Below are 24,923 nucleotides of genomic sequence, written 5' to 3'. Positions count from 1 at the left end.
GCGTCCCTACCCCCCACATTGTTGAAGGGTCAACCATATAGTACAACAGAAGTAAAACACAGGAAGTCATGATATCATGGTTTTATTTTGAACATACGTGGGAAATTTTTTTTGAATACAAGAGTAGAAATACAATTCCAGAGAAAAACATTCCAGTGCACTGTGGTTCTTTGTGGAGAAGATAGTGATAACACTGCCCATGATATATTCACCTAGTTCATAAATTTTATGGTTCACAAACTCAAATGAGAGATATTTTACAGATGGTTGTATCATAAACCTAACTTTAAGAAACCTATCAAGCAAATGCTTATTTTTGTGATCTGGTAAAAAGCCTACGAATCATGAATTGCTTTAAAACTGGAGAGTGGGGTGTACACTGAGTACGTGAGGTACTTGTAAAATAAAACGGGTGGCTTATGTGTATGTAAAGTGGTATTTCCTATTTATAGGAAATGTTTACAGCAAAAGAATAGCGAGAGGGATCAAACTAACGAAGGCCAATACATTTTTATTTTTCCATTCTCTTTTTAATTCTTCACTAATGTCAACAAGCTTGTGTTTTTTGCAGCCACGTAGAGCTGAATTGTTGAACTGGTTTTCTAAGTGTGGTTCCTAGACCAGTAGCATCACCTAGGAACATAACAGAAATGCAGTCTTTTGTATACCACTCCAAACCTACTGAAACAAATTCTGGGGTGAGGCCCAGCAATGTTTCAACAAGGCTTCCAGGTGATTCCGATGCACACTCAAGTTGGAGAACCACTGGAGCAGAACTTGGCCTTCATTCAGCCCCTGCATAATTTTTACCAGTCTCTTCTGTAAAAAGATGATTTGAGCGGCCTCCTGGAATAACAGGCCCTGATAGGTTTTTCTTCCAATTTAAAAAAAAAGTTTTTTTAATGCTGTAATTGCATTAATACTAATATGCTTGACATACGGATAACCTGTTTTGCTCTTTGAGGAAACAACTTCAGATGCCTTGTCGGAAAACAGAGTTGGGTTTGATATAACAGCAACCTTTTAAATTGGTGTTCTAAGTACAAATATGTCCTATCGCAAAACAAGTCTGTAAGTGATAGAAATTAAATTACCTCACTAGTATTCACCCACTTTTAGCATATACATAATAGTATTACACTCTCTACATAACTCTCTTCATTAAAACCACAAAAGGAAAAACTGAATGTCTCAACATACTTATTAAGAATAAAAATAGTAAAAAGCTGACCCTTTGACAAACTATAAATTTAATTCCTGCCTCTACATCAAATATATCTTGGCAGTTTTATCAGCATATTATTCACAATTGTAATAGAGAAGAAACTGTTTTAAGAATCAGTGTTCTCTTTTTTGCTATAATCTGGAGGGCTTTTTTTTAAAAAAAAATAATACATGTTAACTTGGTTGCAGTTACTTTTAGAATTCACAAGCTTTTACTTGTCCTGTCCTCCCAGTGACTATAAGGACAGTTACTCATGATCTTTGTACAGATGGAGAGCTGGTTCTCAAGTTTGGCTACATATTAGAATCATTCAGGAAGCACTCCTACAGGTGATTCCAATGTACAGCTGAGGCTCAGAACCAGGGCCTCAAAAGATTTCAGCAACCAATTTCTCAACCAAAATGCTACAGTACCTTTAGAAGCATTTAACAGTTTGAACATACACGGGATCTGATCAAGCAAGGTGTCTTGCTGAATATCCTCCTCTAGTGCCAACTGCTCTGGAGTAATCTAAGTTGCCTCTGCTGTGAGACTGTCACTGCATCTTACTATCAAGATTACTAGAGTTCTCAATGAGAGAAATCATTCTTTGCAACATGGACCCGCTTTGATAACGGATTGGGTTTCTTGGGACTCGTAAGGCACTAAAAACCCTTGGGAAACATCATAAACCACCACCATTAGTGAATCTCAACCCAGGATGCACATTAAGAACTTTCAAAAGCTACAAAAAGCTGAGGTCCTGTCCTCAATCAACTAAATCAGAATCTCTGTTGTGGAGCTCCATCACTATTTTTAAAAGCTCCTCAGGTGAGGGTTTGATAATAGAAGGCCAATTTCTTAAATCAGTAGCCTGCACTTTTCATTTTACTTAAGATTTTTGTATGACATCTTAAATTTATACTAAACTAAGACTTCTGATTTTCACCCCTAATGAAATAGAGACAGAAGCAATGAAAAGAACATTCTGAAAGTCAAGGCTTCAAGCATGGGCATATGTACTTTGAAAAATATAAATTACTAAAGCCAGGCATAAGATACCAGCTCCCATAGTAGTTCTTTCTGACTGAAGGTCACATCCAGCTGCGAAGCACAAATGAACTAGTCCCGAACTAAAAGATAAGTCTTCCTCAAGTGCTCCGCTTAAAATGCTTTAAGGTTTGGTTCAAAATCCAGGGCCCCACCCCAGACCTCTTAAATCAGAATCTCCAGAGGAGCTAGAGAATCCATACGTTTAACAAACTCCAGATGATTCTTATGATCAGAGAAGTTTGGGAAACACTGCTGATGGATATTAAAGAAAGAATAAATTTTGGAGATGCAATAGTTATGCCTTCATGCTTAATTAGAACCTTGTATATCTCATGATTCACTGGGATTACTTTTGTTAAACAATGATAACAGCAAAATATCTGTTTCAAAATCGTCTCTGCTCACTCAGACTGTGTTCTTTTTTGCAGTGATAATTCCATTTGGAACCAGGACGGAAAAAAAAGAAATAGTGGTATTTCATAGTTCAGTTTTAAGTTTCTCATATAAGTCCTCTTGGTCAATCATGTGTGTGTGCCCGTTCCAGCGGTGATAGGCGAGGAGAGCAGCATTGTAGCCTGCAACAGCACTCACTTCCATGGCACTTGCTGCAACCTCCATGCCGTTGAGGTAATAAAGTCGATCGTGGAGTATGATGGAAGGGCATTTCTCTGGAGGCGTATAATGAGGGTATGCAAGCCATGACCGCTTCACAGCATAATCATAGGACACAAAGAGCTTTAAAATTTGTTCTTTAGTAAGAGGTCCTGCCGAAAAGATCTTCCAAACGTGTGACCTGTCCGCTTTTGGTTGAGGATTATTACTTTCTTCTACAGAAGACACAAACCCAATGCTGTTAATGAACAAATCTGGATTATCAGTGGTTAAGACTGTACCGAGATCAAACTCATCTAAAGCTCTAGAGGTAAAGACAGTTGAATTCAACTGCCCCTTAATTAAAGTTGTCACTAAAGGTTCGTAATATTGATGGAATTCCTCAATTGGAGGATCAAAGTTGAGAAAAGTTATATTGGACATTTTTCGATTCAATGGAGTGGCCACCAGGACGATGTCATAGAAGGCTGAATGGGTCTCAGATCCGGTTTGGTAGACCGCTTCATACACCTTTGTGGGATTTCCTAGAGGAAATAGGGAAGCATAGATTTTTTTAATGTTTCTAACATACTATATTTTATACCTTCTAAAAATAATTCTATACCTTCTTAATAGTTTCTCTATAATTCTAAGGAATTAAACAAGTTTTATCCCTTAAGATAATTATCCCTTGGACTTGTATTACAATGAGGCCAATTTTCTACTTGGAATGGAAATAAAATCTTGTCAATAAGAACAAAATATGAAATTTTTACTTTTGAGGATGAAATTGTTTTTTAAATCCAAAGAGTCATGCTGCTGTACTTGAGCACATTTGTGAATATTTCTACATGACATACAACACCTCCAATTTAAAATTCCATCATTTGGGACTTCCCTGGCCGTCCAGTGCAGGGGGTGCAGGTTCGATCCCTGGTCGGGAAACTAAAATTCCGTTCCATCATTTGGAACTGAGTGAGAGATGGAGAAAGAGGTTTTTCTCCCCGAGCAGTTATTTTCTGCAGGGAAAATTAGGAACAGTAAAATAGAAGTTCAAGTTTACCTGTCTGCTTGGTCCTTGTTTTCTCCTCTATGGACATTACTGAGCCAGATATAAGATTGCTTTTGGAAGCCTGAAGGAGCCGTGAGCAAACAAGTTTATTGCCACCTTTTACTGCCCAAAGGCCAGGATCAGTACAGGACATTGACACTGCCCCTGTCAGCGGTAGGAAGAAAATGTGTTTTAATTCTGACTCTGTAAGAGGCCCTCTACCCACTCTCCCTTCCCAATTAGCTAAGCCCTGCTCCAAATGTCTTTAGACATTGCCAAGTGGCTCTGGGAGCAAAATCTCCCCCAGATGAGAAGCATTCAACTAATAAAAGCTAAAGACTCTGTTCCCATAGAAATGCACATTTACATATACACAATTTTGCCAACATTTTTATTGTGTCTGAGGTTTCACAAAGAAAGGCAGTCTTCTCCAAAACATGGCCTAAAGTAAGGAGCCACCATAGCATCAGGTAAACCACTCTGTAAACTAATGTCCATAACTATTCCAAGCCCTGACTTACCTACAAAGCCATTGATGTTCATGGTTTGGCCATAATTGACCCTCATGACAGGAGTAATAATTTCATCGAGGAACTTCTCAGAAAAGCCTGCTTTCTGCAAGGTTTCAAGAAGTGATCGGTTAAATAATCCAAGGTAGTCGTCCCCTCCTAGGGAATGTAGTAACTTTTCTACGCTACTGAAGGCATAGTCATGAGATTGGTAGCGGTAGATCCTTTTGAACAGAAAAGAAATGGCCATTAAACACCAAACAAGACAGGGGGAAGGGTACACATAAAAAAGGAAAATAGCATTCTAAGACTCAAAGTGACTTTCATGTGTCCTTCTGATGAGTCCCTACCTATCCTGTGAGATGCACCTCAGTCACCATCTGCCCCAGGTATCCCAGAGGTTCTTGGCCTCCCTCTCCCTCCGCCTCCTCTGGGGGAAGTCCACTGTCCTTTATATACACTCTTCTGCATTAATATGGTCACTGGGAGCACCTTTCAAGAAGTAGGTATGTCTTATTCATCTTATCTTGAGCACACTTAGACATGTCTAAAGTTAAACTTTACCTTTCCACTAGACTTGATCCTCTCTCCTCCCACAACCAAAAATAACAAGTTACTCCCAACATCCTACATGTCATTCTCGGTTCATTTAGTTTCAAATTTAAACATTTCACTTCTCCTCTCTGCTTCTCCCACCTAAGAAGGAAACCTTATCAATCTTTCTAACATCTCTTCTGTTACTTCATTCTCATCTCCCTGATCTTAAGTGAGGATTTATATTCAAACTACTAAAATGAATAACTGATCTACCTGCCTCTAGTTTCTCTTCTTTAAAACATTTATGAATCTCCCAGATGTCCTAAAATACCCTTATTTTGTCATCCATCCACTTACTCAAAAAACATCTTGCGTATTACTGTTACTTACTAAAGTTCTGACATTAAAAAAAAAAATCATGGATTTTTAGAGCCAAACTCATCAAGTCTAACTAACTCCTTTGCTCAATTGCAGATAAAGAAGCAAAGTAGAAGTTAAAGAACGTGTCTAAAAGTCACATGGCAAGTAGAAGGCTCAAGAACCACTATCCCCCTCTGCCTTCAACCACATACACACACACACACACACACACACACACACACACACACACACACACACACACACACACACACACACACACACACACACACACACAATCTTCCACTTGAATACAGCTGACCCATTCATTCACTGCTCTCAAATATGCTCTGGGTATTGCTCCCAAACACTGCACTGCCTCTTCCCTCCATCTGGAATACAACTAATCCCTAATCATACAACAACTAGCTACACTTTCCTTCAGAGCCTGAATCCCAAACCCTCTGCAAAGTCTTACCCAACTTCCCAGTCCACAGTGATGTCATCATCTCCAAAAGTCCCATAAAACTTAGCACTCATGCTCAGCACTTAGATACTACTTCGAATTATTTAATTTTTAGGAACTATCACCTGACATTCTCTGCACTTTAGAGACTTGAAAAAATGTTCACATAAATTAGTTCATGCAATAATTCAATACATATTTTTTCAGTGTGCAAGTGACACAAAAATGAGGAAGACATGGTTTCTTTCTCTCAAGGAACTTACAGTTAGGAACAGGTACTCAGGAATATGCACAGATAAGTGTATGAAGCAAAGGAAGAAATAAGTGCCAAGGAAAGATCTCTACCAGTGATCATAGAAGAGTTTTTACATCAAATTTCTTCTCTCAAAATAATCTGTAATTTTTTTAAAGAGCAGAGATAATGTCATATCCATTTCAACATTACCTAGTGTCTAACGGTGTAGTATACAAAATGTTGAATATATTTTTGTGGAAAAATTCTGTGTCAAAACTGAGAAACTAAAATAATTCCTTCCAGCCCATACTGTTTGGCTTGTAGTCCCTAGGAAGTTGGAAAAAGTAAGATGAGAACACTGAGTTCTTCAGAAAAATAATACACTGAATACCTCATAAAATGAAGAGCAATCTTTTGTAATGGTCAGCATGACAAAATAGTAGCCAATTAAATAACTTAAGTATGATGTTATAAAAAAATTATTCCCTGCCTCCTCCCACCGGAGCCCCAACCCCACTCAAACAAGCCTCCTAAGTAAAGGCCTCATAGAGGGTGACAGGAGACAATATATCCCGTATAAACACTGAGCCCTGTAACTGCTTTACAATACTAGCTGCATTACAGCGGTCCCCAACTTCTTCGGCACCAGGGACCAGTGCCATGGAAGACAAGTTTTCCACAGACGGGGCGGGGGTGATGGTTCAGGCGGTAATGCGAGCGATGGGGAGCAGCGGATGAAGCTTCGCTCGCTTGCCCAGCCCACCCCCACCCCCCAACCCCGTCCCCGCTCACCTCCTGCTGTTTGGCCCGGTTCCTAACAGGTCCGAGGCCCAGGGCTTAGAGACCCCTGCATTAGAATGCCTATCTACGGGCTTCCCTGGTGGTGCAGTGGTTGAGAATCCGCCTGCCAATGCAGGCGACACGGGTTCCAGCCCTGGTCCAGGAAGATCCCACATGCCGCGGAGCAACTAAGTCCCTGCGCCACAACTACTGAGCCTGCGCTCTAGAGCCCGCGAGCCACAACTACTGAAGCCTGCGCACCTAGAGCCTGTGCTCTGCAACAAGAGAAGCCACCGCAATGAGAAGCCGGCGCACCGCAACGAAGAGTAGCCCCCACTCGCCGCAACTAGAGAAAAGCCCGCACACAGCAACGAAGACCCAACACGGCCAAAAATAAATAATAAATGAAATAAATAAATTTAAGAAAAAAAGAATGCCTATTTACTAAAAAGTGAGACGTAACAAGTAGTTTCTGCTAATCAGATTGCTTACACAAACTTCTTTTCTTTTTAAACTACATTTGTATACCCCCTACCCATTTATTCACTCATTCATTCATTTAATCATTCAACAAATATTTATGGAGCATCAACTTTGAGTCAGACACTGTTCTAGGTGCTAAGGATGCAGAAGTCAGTACAACACAGAAAAAAGTCCCTGCTCTAATGGAGCTTTTGTTCTAGATGGGGAAACAGGCAATAAAATAAATAAAGAAATGCAAGCAAATTATATGACAGTTTAGAGGATGATAATTATCAAGGAGAAAAGTAAATCAAAAATAAGATTGGAGGGCTTCCCTGGTGGCACAGTGGTTAAGAATCCACCTGCCAATGCATGGGACACAGGTTCGAGCCCTGGTCTGGGAAGATCCCACATGCCACGGAGCGACTAAGCCCATGCGCCACAATTACTGAAGCCCACGTGCCTAGAGCCCGTGCACCTCAACAAGAGACGCCACCACGATGAGAAGCCCACGCACCACAACGAAGAGTAGCCGCCCCCACTCACCTCAACTAGAGACAGCCCGCGTGCAGAAACGAACACCCAATGCAGCCAAAAATAAATAAATAAAATTAAAACTAAAAAAAAAAATAGATTGGAAATGTTTGGAGCTGACAGGCTTGCAACTCTAAATAAGATGATACAAAAAAATAAGTAGTCAAGGAAAGGCCTCACTGAGAAGGTGATCCATCAGCAAACACCCGAAGGAGGTGAGGATACAATCCTTGCAGGGATGGGAGTGGGGGGAAATATTTCAGACAGAGGTATGAGCAGTGCAAAGGCGTTATGACAGCAGCATGCCTGGTACTGCAGCTGAAGCAGAGAGATCCAGGAGAACAGGTAGAGGCACAGACAGAAAAAAGTAGGGAAGATGGGATGAAGCACTTCTACAATAATTGAGTAAGGACCTTAAAAAATCTGCCCCTAAATAAAAGCAATGAGAACACTGACAAATATTGTCAACATCAACTTTTTCAAAACTCTGGAAATAAACAAAATCCCAGGAGAATTTATTCAAGAAAAATGGCTGAATGTCTGTAAGAACAAGTGAGCCTTGTGGTATTTTAACTTCCCCTATTCCCATTCCCCTCTTGCTAGCAACAAGGTAGCCTTCAAAATCAGCAGCCTTGCAACTACAATCCCTGTGAAACCAGCAAGCTGGCAGCCACAGCAGGGGATAAAACAGGCTTGGAGCATCCCAAAATTCCCATTCCCAGAGAGCATCCCAAAATTCCCATTCCCAGAGAAGTGCCACTTTTGCCCTATCTGGCAACTCACTCAAAAGCTCCTTCGTCAGGGACTGTCCTTTTGTTTTTTTAAATACAATTTTTAAAGGATATACTCCCTTTACAGTTATTACACAATATTGGCTATATTTCCCAAGTTGCACAATACATCCTGTAGCCTATCTTACACCCAATAGTTTGTACCTCCCAGCCCCCACCCCTGTATTCCCCCCCCCCCCCACTGGTAACCATTAGTTTGTTCTCTATATCTGTGAGTCTGTTTCTTTTTGTTATTTTCACTAGTTTGTTGTATTTTTTAGATTAGGGCTTGTCTTTTTTGACCTGATTCAGAGCTCGCTCTGTACAAACAGCCCATCCTGAGTGCATCTGTCAAAAACATCAGTGGCAATTTAACATCAGCTGCCTGAGGCTGTGATACCAATTGGGGCTGATAAGAGGCTTAACAAAAGATTTTTTTTTTTTAATATTGGGGAATGAAAAACCCCAATTCATTCCTGGGGACCTAGAAGCTCATGTCCATGTACAAGGCTGTCTCGTGTCCAGGAAAGACCTGAGAAGGCCCTAATCTTGTCACCTCTGGCTGACCTTGAGGCTTTGAGCAAGCCAGAAGTAAAGGCTAAAGTAGAGTTGCAAACCACCCTCCAGAGCATTGCAAACATATCCCAACACACACACTCGGGCAGCCACACATGGCAAAGAACAGACTTCACAGAATCAGTCCCAGAAAGCCACTAACCAAACAACAACAAACCTGGGGTGAGGGAAGTTCTGATTTCCAGAGCTGCCATTTAATATTATTTTAAATGTCCAGTTTTCAACAAAAATCACGAGATACTCAGAGAAACATGAAAGTATGGCCCATACATGGGGTGGGGGGGGAGGAAGGAGTCAACAGAAACCTTCCCAGAGAAAACCCAGACATTGGACCTACCAGACAAAGACTAGTAGGCCTTGCTACACGGCACATGGGATCTTAGTTCACCAACCAGGGATCGAACCCACGCTCCCTGCATTGGAAGCACAGAGTCTTAACCACTGGACCACCAGGAAAGTCCCATAGACAAAGACTTTAAATCAGATATTATAAATATGTTCAAAGAACTAAAGGAATCCATATCTAAAGAACTAGAGCAAGTATGAAAACAATGATTAGAACAAATAGACTGTTAATAAAGCAATTATAGAAAAAAATTTAAAACTCTGGAGTTGGAAAGTATAGTCTGAAATTAAAATTCCCTAGAGGAGGGCTTCCCTGGTGGCGTAGTGGTTGGGAGTCCGCCTGCCGATGCGGGGGATGCGGGTTCGTGCCCCGGTCCAGGAGAATCCCACGTGCCGCGGAGCGGCTAGGCCCGTGGGCCATGGCCACTGGGCCTGCGCGTCCGGAGCTGGAGCCTGTGCTCCGCAGCGGGAGGGGCCGCAGCGGTGAGAGGCCCGTGTACCGCAAAAAAAAAAAAAAAAAAGAATTCCCTAGAGGGGCTCAACAGCAGATTTGAAACAGCAGAAGAATCAGTGAATTTAAAGATAAGGTCAGTTGAGATTATACAATCAGGGACAGAAAGAATCAAGAGTTAAGAAAATGATCAGAGCCTCGGAGCCTGTGAGACAACAAAAAGCATACCAAGATACACATAATGGAATCCTAGAAGGAGAGGAGAAAAAAGAAACCAACAAAAAATTTATGAAGAAATAATGGTCAAAAATTTCCCAAATTTGATGGAGGACAATAATCTATACATCCAGGAAGCTCAACAAATCCAAAAAGGATAAACTCAAAAAAATCTACACCTAAACACATAATGGTTAAACTGTGGATAAATAAAGAGAAAATCTTGAAAGCAGCAAGAGAAAAGCAACTCATCCAGCAAAAATGATCCTCGGTAAGATTAGGAGCTGACTTCTCTTCAGAAGCCATGATGTCCAGAAGATAGTGGGATGACATATTGAAAATGCTGGGGAAAAAAAAGACTATAAACCAAGAGTTCTATATCCAGCAAATCTATCCTTCAAAAATAAAGAGAAATTAATATAATCCCAGGTAAACAAAAACAGATAATTTAACACTAGCAAACCTTCCCTACAAGAAATACTAAAAGTTGCCCTTCCGGCTGAGATAGCACCAGACAGAAACTCAAATCCACATGAAGAATGGGTAAAGGTAATTAAATAGGTAAATATAAAAGACAGTATAGGGGCTTCCCTGGTGGCGCAGTGGTTGAGAGTCCGCCTGCCGATGCAGGGGACACGGGTTCGTGCCCCGGTCCGGGAAGATCTCACATGCTGCGGAGTGGCTGGGCCCGTGAGCCATGGCCGCTGAGCCTGCACGTCCGGAGCCTGTGCTCCACAGCGGGAGAGGCCACAACAGTGGGAGGCCAGTGTACCACACACACAAAAAAAAGACAGTATAAAGATATACAGTTTACCCTTAAACAACACAGATTTGAACTGTACGGGTCCACTTATACACAAATTTTTTCTAAAAAATATACAGCTGGCATTCCATTTCCACAAATGCAGAACTCACAGATACAGAGGGCCAACTGTAAGAGATCTGAGCATCTGCAGGTTTTGGTATCTGTGGGGTGGTCCTGCACCCAATCCCCCATGCATACCAAGGGACCACTGTATATGCTTGAAATTCTTTCCCCTTATCTGACTTTTTAAAAACTGCATAAAGCAATAATTATAAAACTAATAAGCTTATAGAACATAAAGACATAATTTGTATGACAATAGCACAAAGTATGGTGAGGTAACAAAGCTATATTGGAGTAAAGTTTTTGTGTACTATTGAAATTAAGTTGGTATTAATTCAATTAACATTGTTTTAAGCAATTAACATTATTTTAAGTTAAGATAGTAACTGTAATCCCCAGGGAAACTACTAACACAATAACAAAAATATGTATTCTGAAAGAAACAGCAAGAGACTTAAAATGGTATACTCTCTAAAACAAAAGAAGGCACCACCTAGAGGATGAATAAATTCTAGAGATCTAATGCACAGCATAATGATGACAGCCAACAATACTATTTTATATACTTCCAAGTTTCTAAGAGACTAGGTCTTAAATGTTCTTGCCGCATAAAAGAAATAATAATTATGTGATATGACAGAGGTGTTTAGCTATGGTGGTAATCATAATGTAATACATATTATAAATGTATCAAATCAACATGTTGTACACCTTAAACTTACACAATGTCATATGTCAATTATATCTCAATATTTTTTAAAGGCACTATGTTAACAATGAACAATACGAAAAGGAAATGAAGAAAATAATCCATTACAATAGCATCAAAAAGAATAAAATATTTAGGAGTAAGCTTAACCAAGGAGACAAAAAGACTTGTACACTGAAAACTACAAAACACTGCTGAAAGACATTAAAGACATCCTGTGTTCATGGATTGGAAGACTTGAAATTGTTAAAATGTCCATATTACCTAAAGTGATCTACACATTCAGTGCAATCCCCATCAAAATCCCAGTGACATTTTTTTTTTTTTTTTGCAGAACTGGAAAAAATTCCTAAAATTCACATGGAATTTCAAAAGATCCCAAATAGCCAAAACAATATGAAGAAAGAAAAACAAAGCTGGAGGTCTCACACTTCCTAATTTCAAAGCATAATACAAAGCTACTGTAATCAAAACAGTTTAGTGCCAGCATAAAAACAGACATACAGATCAGTGGAACAAAACAGAAAATCCAGAAATAAATCCTCATGTATATCATCAAATGTTCATCAAAGGTGCCCAGGCTACACAATGGGGTAAAGAATAGTATCTCCAACAAATGGGGCTGGGAAACTGGATATCCACGTGCAAAAAAATGAAACTGGACCCTTACCTTAGATGATATACAAAAATTAATTCCAAATGGATTAAAGACAAAAACATAAGACCTGAAACTATAGAACTCCTGGAAGAAAACATAGGGAGAAAGCTTCATGACATTGGATTTGGCGATGACTACCTGGATATGGCAACAAAAGCACAGGCAACAAAAGCAAAAAGATAAATGGGACTACATCAAACTTAAAACCATCTGTGCAGTGAAAGAAACAATCAACAGAGTGAACAGGCAACCTACAAAATGGGAGAAAATATTTGCAAACCATGTATCTGATAAGGGTTTAACATCTAGAATATATAAAGAACTCTTACAACTCAGCAACAACAACAAAAATCCAATTAAAAAATGGGCAAACAATTTAAATAGATATTTCTCCAAAGAAGACATACAAATGGCCAACAAGCATAGGAAAAGATGCTCAAGAGGGACTTCCCTGGTGGCAGAGTGGTTAGGAATCCACCTGCCAATGCAGAGGACACGGGTTTGAGCCCTGGTCCGGGAGGATTCCACATGCCGCGGAGGAACTGCGCCCATGCACCACAACTACTGAGCCTGCGCTCTAGAGCCCACAAGCCACAACTACTGAGCCCGCCTGCCACAACTACTGAAGCCCACGTGCCTAGAGCCCATGCTCCGCAACCGCAATGAGAAGCCCGCACACTGCAACAAAGAGTAGCCCCCGCTCGCCCCAACTACAGAAAAGCCCGCACGCAGCAATGAAGACCCAACACAGCCAAAAATAAATAAATAAATTTACAAAAAAAAAAAAAAAAAAAGATGCTCAACATCACTAATCATTAGAGAAATGCAAATCAAAACCACAAAGAGATTATCATCTCACACCCATTAGGATGGCCACTATCTAAAAAACAGAAAATAACAAGTACTGGCAAGGGTGTAGAGAAATTAGAACCCTTGTGCATTGTTGAAGGGAACATGAAATGGTGCAGCTGCTATGGAAAACAGTATGGTGTTTCCTCAAAAAATTAAAAGTAGAATTACCAAAAGATACAGCAATCTCACTTCTAGGTATATATCCAAAAAAACTGAAAGCAGGATCAAAGAGATAACTGAACACCCACATTTACTGCAGCATTATTCACAACAGCCAAGGGGTGGAAGCAACCCAAATATCCATCAAAAGATAAATGGGTTAAAAAAAAAGACAGGAGTAATGGAGAAACAGAGGAACAAAAATGATATAAGACAAATAGAGGGACTTCCCCAGCAGTCCAGTGGTTAAGACTCCGCCTTCCAATGCAGGGGGCACAGGTTCAATCCCTGGTGGGGAACTAAGATCCCACATGCCATGTGGTGTAGCCAAAAAGAAAAAAGACATATAAAAAGCAAATATCAACAGTAATTAAACATAAATGGACTATACTCTCCAATCACAACACAGAGATTGGCAGACTGGATTTAAAAAATAACAATAATAATCCAACTTATCTTGTCTACAAGAAATACACTTTAGATTCAAAGACACAAATAGATTTTAAGTAAAAAGATGGGAAAAGATATACCATGCAAACAGTAATGAAAAGAGAGCAGGAGTGGCTATACTAATATCGGAGAAAATAGACTTAAGACAAAAATTGTTACTAGACACAAAGGAGGACATTTTATAATGATAAAAGGGTTACTCCATCAGGAAGACATAACAATTATAGACATATATGCACTTAACAACAGAGCTCCAAAACACATGAAGCAACACTGACAGAGCTGAAGGGAGAGACAGACAGTTCAACAATAATAGCCGGATACTCCAATATCCCACTTTCAACAATGGGTGAACGAGTACGCAGAATACCAACTGTATACTAGTTCACTATGGCTGCCATTACAAAGTATCACAGGCTGGCTGGCTTAAACAACAGAAATGTATTTCCAACAGGTTTGGAAGCTCCAAGTCCAAGATCACGGTGTTGGCAGGTTTGGTTTCTTCTGAGGCCTGTCTCCTTGGCTTGCAGATGGCCACCTTCTTGCTGTGTCCTCACATGGTCTTTCCTCTGTCTGTGCACATCCCTGGTGCCTCTTCTGTGTGTTCTAATCTACTCTTCTTATAAGGACAACAGTCAGATTGGATAGGGCCCAGCCTAACGGTTTCATTTTAACTTAATTACTTCATTACAATCCTATCTGCAAATACAGTCACATTCTGAAGTACAGGAGGTTACGACTTTACCATATAAGTTTGGGAGTGGGGAGGACACACAACTCTGCCCATAACAAACAGGAAATTTAAAAATGATGAATGGGATTATCTACATCCTATCAGGTCTTCCAAGCCATGGCACAGATTTTGGCTGTAACTCTGCATGAAACAGCCACTGAAAGTTTCTCAGCAGAGGAGTAATGTGATGACTCTTAGATTTTTAGAAAACTACTTTGGCTGCTATGCTGAAAACGGATTGTGATGGCACAAGGGCAAAAGCTGGGAGACGAGTTAGGAGGTGAATTAGTTTCCTATTTCTGCAGTAACAAATTATCACAAACTCAGTGGCTTAAAACAATACAAACTTATTATCTTATGTTTCTGCAGGTTAGAAATGCAAAGTCAATCTCACTGGGCTAAAGTCAAGGTGTCAGCAAGGCTGGTTCCTTCTAGAACCTCTGAGGGAAGAAACCATTTTCTTGCCTTTTTCAGTTTCCATAAGCCACCTTGGCTCATGGCCCCGCCAAGCATCACTCCAACTTCTTTCTTCCATCATCCCATCTAATACTCATTCTGATTCTCCTGCCTCCCTCTTATAAAAACTCTTGTGATTACATTGGGCCCACCTAAATAATTAAGAATTATCTCCCCTTTTCAAGATCCTTAATCTTATCTACAAAGTCCCTTTTACCACGTAAGGTAACACATTCACAGGCTCCAGGGATTAGAATGTAGACATCTTGCAGAGGGAGGCAGGCATTATTTAGCCCACCACATGAGGCTATTCCAACAATCCAGACAGGACTTCCCTGGTGGTCCAGCGGTTAACACTCTGTGCTTACAATGCTGGGGATGCGGGTTTGATCCCTGGGTGGGGAACTAAGATCCCACATGCCGCCAGACAAGAGATAATGGTGGTTTGGATCAAAGCGGTAGCAGTGATGGTGGTGAGAAGTGGTGAAATTCTGAATATATTTTAAAGACTGATAGGATTCAAGATAGACTGGATTCGGGAAATGAGAAAACGAAAAGAATAAAAAATGGCTTGTTAGGTGTAACTTTTTTCCTTTGAGGAATAAAAAGGGTGTTTATAAAGCCTTTCACTATGAGTCCTATCAGTCTCAGATCAAGAAGTGTTAAGGATCTAACATATCCCCAGAAATGCACTAAGTGCTAGAGACAAGAATGAGCTTGAACCCAGCCTATAAGCCAAGATATCTCAACGGGAAGCCATTCTGTGGACCACAGGATTCAATTCAACAAATATGTGACTGAATATCTATGACATTCTGGCTACTACGCATACTACAGAACAACGCAAGTGTGTGTGTGGTGTGCACCATATAACACTTAAGAGATGTTCGAAAAGAGAGATGAATGGTGACTAGAGTATTAGGAAAGGGGTGAGATAAGACATGAATTCTGGAATAAAGAATGGCATCCAACCAGAAAAACTGCCTAAATAAATGCTCAGAACTGGAAATTGACTTGGCAAGTGTGGATATCAAGGGCAGCAGGATCTCCACCCAAATACCTTCAACAGCAAAGAAAAATGCATACTCCCAGGGGTGTGGGGCCTTGCCTACCACAAGCTTGAACCCTCTTTCAAGTATCATGGTTTACTACTGTTACATGGGCTTTTGCTCACACTGTGCACACTCTGAAATAGAAGCACAAAAATGACAATGTACCTCCCCAAAGCTGGTCAACAAATCTCCCAAAAATTTCTACAGATGATCACACAAGCCACTTTAAAAAGGAGCCAACCTGGGCTTCCCTGGTGGCGCAGTGGTTGAGAGTCTGCCTGCCGATGCAGGGGACACGGGTTCGTACCCCGGTCCGGGAAGATCCCACATGCTGCGGAGCGGCTGGGCCCGTGAGCTATGGCCGCTGAGCCTGCGCATCCGGAGCCTGCGCGTCCGGAGCCTGTGCTCCTGCGGAGGAGAGGCCACAACAGTGAGAGGCCCGCATATCATAAAAAATAAATAAATAAATAAAAAGGAGCCAACCGGATCTGTCATATATATCCAAAAAAGGGAGAAAATATGTTGAGCAAGGACTTTAGGTTTCTTACACCATTCAAAGAAAGAAAAAAACTCAAGAATATTCTCCAATTACGCATTTTAATCCAGTGGTTCTCAACCCTGATTATAGGCAAGATTCACTTGAGGTGAACACACCAATGCCCAGATGCCTACTACAAACCAATGAAATAAAAACTGTCTAGGAGTAGAGCACAGCATTCTTTTTTTTTTTTAATTTATTTTTTGCTGTGTTCAGTCTTCATTGCTATGCGAGGGCTTTCTCTAGTTGTGGCGAGCGGGTGCTACTCTTTATGGCAGTGCACGGGCTTCTCATTGTGGTGGCTTCTCTTGTTGTGGAGCACAGGCTCTAGGCGCGCAGGCTTCAGTAGTTGCAGCACACGGGCTCAGCAGTTGCAGCACACAGGCCCTAGAGCGTGCAGGCTTCAGCATTTGCGGTGCACGGGCTCAGTAGTTGTGGCCCGCGGGCTCTAGAGTGCAGGCTCAGTGGTTGTGGCGCACGGGCTTAGTTGCTCCGCAGCATGTGGGATCTTCCCGGACCAGGGACTGAACCTGTGTCCCCTGCATTGGCAGATTCTTAACCACTCTGCCACCAGGGAAGTCCCACATCATTCTTATTTTTAAAACTGTGCCACCAGGGAAGTCCCACATCATTCTTATTTTTAAAACATCTCCATGTTGGGAATTCCCTGGTGGTCCAGTGGTTAGGACTCCGCACTTCCACTGACGGGGGCCAGGTTGCATCCCTAGTTGGGAACTAAGATCCTGCAAGCTACGCAGCATGGCCAAAGAAAAAAAAAGATCCCCATGTGAATATAATGTACAGCCAGGATTAATAACTACTACTTTACTGAAATGTTGGGGATTTCACTGTTCCAGATTCCTCTTTGGCAACCTCTGTGGCTCCCAATCCTGGTTTTTGTAACATGAGTGATATTACAAATATTTAATAACTGGTACAATATTAAACAGAAAGTAGACTGACTACAGCACTGGAACTGAGTCAAGACTCCCTGCTGGAGCAGTGGAGGAGACTCCCAGGGAAGAGAAAACATGCAGCTAGTAGCTATTTCACAAGTCCAGCAGTATTTCACTACTTTAGCAACGGGCACATGCTGGCTCAATACCTGCCCTTTCTCCAACTGTCTCATAGGGTATGACAAAATTATCAAAATAAGATCTGCATGTTCTTGACTTATTGAAAGAAACAGTAATGTATCATGGATGGCCCTTTAAACAACACAAAGGTCAGTGCTCTATAATCAAGTATCAAAGATACACTGGAGGGGAGCAGTAATTCCATAAAGTTTGGGAATTGTTTTCTAAAATCAAAAATAGTATAATCTACAGGGAACTATATTCAATATCCTGTGATAAACCGTAACGGAAAAGAGTATGAAAAAGAATGTATATATATGTATAACTGAATCACTTCACTGTACAGCAGAAATTAACACATTGTAAATCAACTATACTTCAATAAAATAAACTTTTTAAAAGTAGTATAATTTATGTATCCCCTCACTGGGTCTTTTTCACAGTTCTGTAATACCCTGAATTCACTTGAAAAGTGATTTTGTAATTTCTCAAAGGGCAATTCTCTACATGTCAAGAAAACTGATACACACAGGCAAGGCTGTATCTGATGCAATGTGAACTTGATTTTCCTGCTGAGGATGCAGCAACATGCCCCCTTTCTTTAAAAAGTGACTGGCTGTAGGGCTTCCCTGGTGGCGCAGTGGTTGAGAGTCCGCCTGCCGATGCAGGGGACATGGGTTCGTGCCCCGGTCCAGGAAGATCCCACATGCCGCGGAGTGGCTGGGCCCGTGAGCCATGGCCGCTGAGCCTGTGCGTCCGGAGCCTGTGCTCCACAACAGGAGAGGCCACAACAGTGAGAGGCCCGCGTACCACAAAAAAAAAAAAAAAAAAAAGTGACTGGCTGTAATGCAGGGGACAAGGGTGCAATCCCTGGTCCGGGAAGATCCCACATGCTGCGGAACAACTAAACCCATGCACCACAACTACTGAGCCTGCGCTCTAGGGCCCGCATGCCACAACTACTGAACCTGCATGCTGCAACTACTGAAGCCCGCGTGCCTAGAACCTGTGCTCTGCAACAAGAGAAGCCACCACAATGAGAAACCCATGCACTGCAAGGAAGAGTAGCCCCCGCTCACCGCAACTAGAGAAAGCCCACACGCAGCAACGAAGACCCAACACAGCCAAAAAATAAAAAATTAAAAAAAAAAAGTGACTGGCTGTCTCTATACAAATTCTATATATTTTCCTAGTAAACTGCTTGTCTCTCTACTAGAATATGTATTCTTTGAGGGCAGGGACATGTTCTGGGTTCTACATCTTTAGGACCTAGAATACTGCCTGGCACATAATAAGTACTCAATATTTGGTGAATGAACAAAGGAATGAATGACTACTTTAAAACAACCTGAACTATAGCTGAACTTAACGTACCCGCTGGAAAGGAGTTCAAGAAATTGACCTCAGAATGATGTTTAGAAAGAAAGAAATCCCTAACTACTATAAGTTACAGAAACTAGAGTACATTTATCCTATTCACCTCTTACATTTGTGCTGGGCAATACTTGGTCATATGACATGTAATTTTACCTTTTTTTTTTTTGACAGATTTAATTTTATTTATTTTTTTTTTGGCTGCATTGCGTCTTCGTTGCTGCATGCAGGCTCTCTCTAGTTGTGGCGAGTGGGGGCTACTCTTTATTGCAGTGCGGAGGCTTCTCCTTGCAATGGCTTCTCTTGTTGCGGAGCATGGGCTCTAGGCACATGGGCTTCAGCAGTTGCAGCACGCAGGCTCAGTAGTTGTGGCACGCAGGCCCTAGAGAACGTGGGTTTTGGTAGTTGCAGCGCACAGGCTCTAGGGCGCATGGGCTCAGTAGTAGTGGCTCGCGGGCTCTAGAGCACAGGCTCAGCAATTGTGGCACACAGGCTTAGTTGCTCCGCAGCATGTGGGATCTTCCCCGACCAGGGATCGATCCTGGGTCCCCTGCATTGGCAGGAGGATTCTCATCCACTGCACCACCAGGGGAAGTCCCTAATTTTACCTTTTTAACAATTATTTTATTCCGTTGGCACAGGCACAGTAATGAAACATTATTAGCATTTACAAGCTGAGTTTCTCCAGGACCTAAAACTGTAAACCGGCATAAAAATTAGCACATGCCAATGACCTTAAAAAAAAAAAATAGGTTGTATCTTTCAAAGGTAGACTGGTTATCTTATGTTATTTTTCCTACTTACCAAAGTAATGCATATTCATACACAAAGAAATTTTTGAAAATACAGAAAAACATAGAGAAGGAAAAGAGGCACCTGTATTCTCACTACACAAGACAGTGTGGGAATTTAATATCCTAATTTAAATTCCTGGGTCTCAGAACTGATATTTCAGGCTGCTGGCTCACTGAAACATCACGTCACAGTTAAATAAAGCTCATTTAAGTTTTCTGATCCTTTCTACAAGCTCTTGTACACATCAGCTCATTCATCTACACACAACACTAAAACAGTTCCGAGATTAAGAGAGAGGACTCTGGAGCCAGACTGCCTGGGTAAGAACTCCAGCTCCACCAGTTACTAGGCGGGTGGACTTGTACACTTGAAACCTCTCTAAGCTTTCACCTTTCACACCTGTGAAAAGAAGCTAATAACAGTACTTACCTCAGAGAGCTGTCACGAGACTTCAAGGAGTTAATATTTGTAGAGCATTTTAAAGTGTCTGGTAACATTAAATAAGCATTTGCAAAATATGTTTTCAGAAGAAAAATTAACTACCCTTTCAGCTTCAAAGTGGATAAATGGTCTGCGTATTGTATACAAAACATTTTGCCTAACGATCTTAAAAACAGGCTGCAGTTAGGTAGAGAACTGTTCCAAGAAACCATAATTCCTACAGATCATCTAATAAGTCTTAGGTTAAATGGAAGAGAAGAAATTACCTCATAAACTTGTCTAATATATCCTCTACCCACATGTGCATTCGGAGGGACTGAAATCCATAGTGCCAAATTAGTTTAATCATGTTTATTATAAACCAGCTGCTCTCCTCATATACCAGAGTCTCTCCGTTATACACCCCCACTAGGCCACTAGGGCTCTGAACAGCAGAGAGACCTGTAAAAACAAAGAAAGGTAGCTAAGTCAGTGGTTTCTGTACTGCTCAAATGAGAGAAGATAACCTGAAGCTATCGGGGACGTTCTGAAGTGAGTGAATCCGGGCTTCCCCCAGTTCTCAGGAGACATGTTAAAGGAGCTCTATCTTTAGAACAGTGGGTGATACACTAGACACCACACTTTCCAAAAGCGGATTCCCTGAAAGATGGGTTGGATGATCATGCAGATATATCAAAATGAGACTGGCTATAGTTAGTCTAAAAAGACTAAAAAGTCAAAAGAAAAAAACCAAAGGATGAGCTGAATTCAACTTAAAAACAGAAATGTCAGACATGACTCTTGGCAGCATAAATGGCTCCTGGCATACACTCGCCGTCACGGAGGAAAGAGGCCCCGGAGGCGTCCACCGGAGATGTGGCAAGCAGCTAAGGAAAAGAAGTCAGCCCCATTCCTGTGCAAATCCTATTTTGCATAACTGGATAGTTCTGATAACTGGAAGAAGGCCAAAATTACACAATATTCCCTGAGGAAATAGCCTGCAGAGGCTGGCCACGCTTCCCCCATACCTGTCCAGTGCCTCTGCTGGTAGGCAAGCAGTCCGATGTCCCAAGTTCTAGGCACATGTTTGCACCTACAGCTGTGTGAGTGACCTTAAGCCAGACACCTCAAGTCTCTGGGCCTCATTTCCCCAGCTGTAAAATGAGCACGCAAGGGTTTCTGCTAACTCCAACCATTCTTTGATTCTTTAACACGAACCCAGAGGTTTGAGAAGCCACAGCAGCAACCATCCCCACCCTGTGCCCCATGGCTGTAATTCCAGATAACTGAAGATACAGATAACTAGTGTCCCATTACAGCAGAGCAGCTCCTAAGGCAGCACCAACTGCTAGCAGGAAAGTGAGGAAAGCAGTTCTACCAGCTTCACTGTAAACGATGATTAACAAGGCAGGAAAGTTTCAGTTCCCTATCTGACAACAATATCCATGCATATTGAAGTCTGCTTGGCTCTAAGACCAAATTACATACCCAGGTCCTTGACAAAACGCTTCATGTGCAGATTTAAAGGATGGATGACGGAACCTCCTGACTCATATTCTTGCCCTTGCATAGTCACGGTGGCCAGACGGCCCCCCACCTCTCCTTTTTCAAACACGTCAATCTTCACATGGTTCCCAAATTTCTGCCGCAGATAATAGGCTGCTGAAGTGCCACCAATGCCAGCTCCAATAATCGCTATGGGGGAAAAAGAAGGAACAGGTTTTTTTCCCTCTTACCAGCTTTGTAGGTTTGCTTTGTTTTTGAAAGGCCGTAAATCAACAACAGACGTTGCTTAAGCCTGTTATCAACAATTTAGGGAAGCCTGGGGAGGGGGAGGCAAGTGACAGCTGCAGTGAAGATAGAATTATGAATCTGGCCAGACACTGCCCCTAGACAAAAGTGGTAGTTACACTTTTTTTTTTTTTTTTTTTTGCCAGATGGCCCAAGATTCTCACAGTTCGTTGCGGAAGAACCAAGTGGACCGCCGCACACCCTTCTTTGTGCCCAATGCAAAGGAACAGAGGAGGCGGGGCCTTTCCAGGACGCATTTCAAATAAAGTGGCCGCCATTTTTGCCTTGATTTGTTCCGTCTCGTTAATGTAAACAGGTTAATGATTCCAAAGGCCACGGCTTAAAGGGGAATTAAAAAAAACAAAACAAAACATAATAAACAGGGGGAAAACAACCAAAACGACTCAAACTAAAAGAGTGACTGTTTCGGCTGTGTAGTCGTCCTAGGCAGAGAACTTGTGCAAGCCAGGGGACTGTGCCAGCCGGCCGACTTCAGCAAAGCGGACGGGGGAAGGGCGCCCCAGCCCATCACTGGAAGCAGACGCGGCCAGCGCGGTCAGCTTATCTGAGCTGCTTGGTGTGCTGTGCCCGCGTGCGCCTCTCATCTGCAGAGCGGAATTGGCCCGTCGCTCCCGGACCAGCCAGAAGACCGATTTCCCAAAAAGTGCAGCAAGGGAAGGCCGCGGGAGGGGCCTCAGCCTCCCCGGAGCCCAAGGCCTCCGACTCAGGGGCTGCAGGGAGGCCTGGCGCCCGCCCGCCAGCCCGGGTCGCCCCCCTCCACGGCCCATTGCTCAAGTGGGCAAGTCTCCACGCCCGGGAAAGAGCGGTCCCTGGGGCACGTAAAGCAGTCCCAAGGTGCAAACCGGGAAGAGCTCCACTTGCGCAAGGAGCTCGTTCTGCGCGGCCCGGCGGGAGTCGCGGGTGCCCGGCCTGGAGCATCAGGCAGCGGCCGCCCGGCGTGGGGCGCGCTCCCACCGCCCCCGCCGCGCGCCGCCTCCTTCTCGCCTACCGATATTCTCCGGCGGGGCCCGTGGCTCGGCGCTCCCAGGGAACCCCCAGCTGCACAGCAGCAACAACCCCAGCCACAGCCCCACGGTCGAGCAAGCGAGCCGCCCACAGGTACGCTCCATGGCTCTCGAAGCGTTGTTGTCGGACTGGAAAGCCCAGCTGTCCGCCCGCGTTTGAGTCTGCGCTCTCTGCCCGCCCCGCCCCCTGGCTGGCCTCGCCCCTCCAAGCCCCGCCCAGGTCCACCCCCAACCTATCCCGCTCTGCTGCACAGGCCCTTGACACCCCACGGCCGCCCTTGACACCCCAAGGCCACCCTTCCCTCCAAGAGCTGCCAATCCGGTTCTCTCGGTCCCCTAAGCCCGCCCTGCCCCTCCGAAGCCCACGCTGCTTCAGGGAGAGACCAAAGGCCCCAGAGGAGGCTCACCCCAGCTTTTAATTTCCTCAGTCGTGCCTTCTTCTGTCCCTTCAGTCGCTCTCGCTCAAACAATGCACACAGCTAATCGCTGCCAGAAACAGACCAGGGGTGCAACAAACACTTTACTGAGTGATCACTATGTTCGGGACTGTTGGGTACAGGATGAATGGGTAAATGGTACTAGGTAGAAGGAAAAATGGGGGAGACCAGGGATGGGGTGGTCCAAAGTGAAGGGAGTGGAAAAATAGTGACAAACATGAATGAAAGTAGTGTACTCACCTCATATGCTGGAACATTATGCAAGCATTAAAAAGATTTGTAACATCAGTATCTATTGTCCTAGTATTGTTAGGTGAGAAAATCTGCTGACTGAGTGATGGGTATTATATGATCCCATTTCTGTAATTAAAATACCCCCCCACCCAGTCAAAAAAAAAGGAAAAGAAAAAACTAGTACATGAACATGAAGAACAGTATGGATGGAAGGAAAACAAGTTGGATAAAAAGAAAGGTTAGGGACTTCCCTGTGGATAAGACTCCGAGCTCCCAATGCAGGGGTCCTGAGTTCGATCCCTGATCAGGGAACTAGATCCCACATGCATGCCACAACTACGACCCAGAGCAACCAAATAAATAAATAAATAAAATTATGGTTTAAAAAAAGGATAAGCTTGGAGAAAGGAAGCAGAAAATCCACTACAAAAAAGGACTCATTTATTGGACAAATATTTATTGAGTTCCTTCCAAGTGGCATGCAGTGTTCCAGGAACTTGAGAAAAATCAGTAGAAAATATTGATTTTTTAAAATATTGATTCTAATGACACAGACATTCTAGTGGAGGGAGACAGATGACAATTAGAGTAAACAAGTAAATGATGTAGGATGGGAAAAGAGGAAAGGGGAATGGCTTGCAATTTTAAATAGGATGGTCAGATCAAGCCTCATTGAGCAGGATGGCATTTGAGCAAAAGTTTGCAGTAAGTGAGAGAGTGGGCCAGGTGAATATCTAGGGAAAGAGCTTTCTAGGCAAGGAAAATGCCTGGCATGTTTGTGAAACAGCCAGTAGAGCACAGTAAGAAAGGGGGAAATGGAGGTGTTAATGGAACAAGATGCAAGTCACACAAGAAATAAACACTTCCATGTAAGAACATAAAAATAGGGACTTTGCTGGTGGTGCAGCAGTTAAGAATCCGCCTGCCAATGCAGGGAACACAGATTCAAGCCCTGGTCCAGGAAGATCCCACATGCCACAGAGCAGCTAAGCCCGTGAGCCACAACTACTGAGCCTGTGTGCCACGACTACTGAAGCCCACGTACCTAGAGCCCAAGCTCCACAACAACAGAAGCCACCGCAATGAGAAGCCCACGCACTGCAATGAAAAAAAAGAAATAAAGTCTTTAAAAAAAAACAGAAAGAACATAAAAATATGA

At 42.7% G+C, this 24,923-nt stretch overlaps 1 protein-coding gene across 1 annotated transcript; it reads right to left on the bottom strand.

The window, feature by feature from the left end:
• Positions 1 to 73: 73 nt before the first annotated feature.
• On the bottom strand, positions 74 to 23,240 carry PCYOX1 (prenylcysteine oxidase 1). The gene is made up of 6 exons (XM_082851542.1): positions 23,078 to 23,240; positions 21,766 to 21,972; positions 20,565 to 20,739; positions 4,421 to 4,632; positions 3,912 to 4,064; positions 74 to 3,393 (listed from the first exon to the last, which is right to left on the bottom strand). Exons 1-6 carry the CDS (start codon positions 23,196 to 23,198, stop codon positions 2,735 to 2,737), a joined length of 1,527 nt encoding a protein of 508 aa, XP_082707668.1. The 5' UTR covers positions 23,199 to 23,240; the 3' UTR covers positions 74 to 2,734.
• Between the last annotated feature and the right edge of the window lie 1,683 nt (positions 23,241 to 24,923).

This window comes from Leucopleurus acutus (genome assembly GCF_964270905.1).
Source record: "Leucopleurus acutus genome assembly, chromosome: 12".
NCBI classification, from domain to species: domain Eukaryota; kingdom Metazoa; phylum Chordata; class Mammalia; order Artiodactyla; family Delphinidae; genus Leucopleurus; species Leucopleurus acutus.
This window is presented reverse-complemented; position numbering and strand designations above follow the sequence as displayed.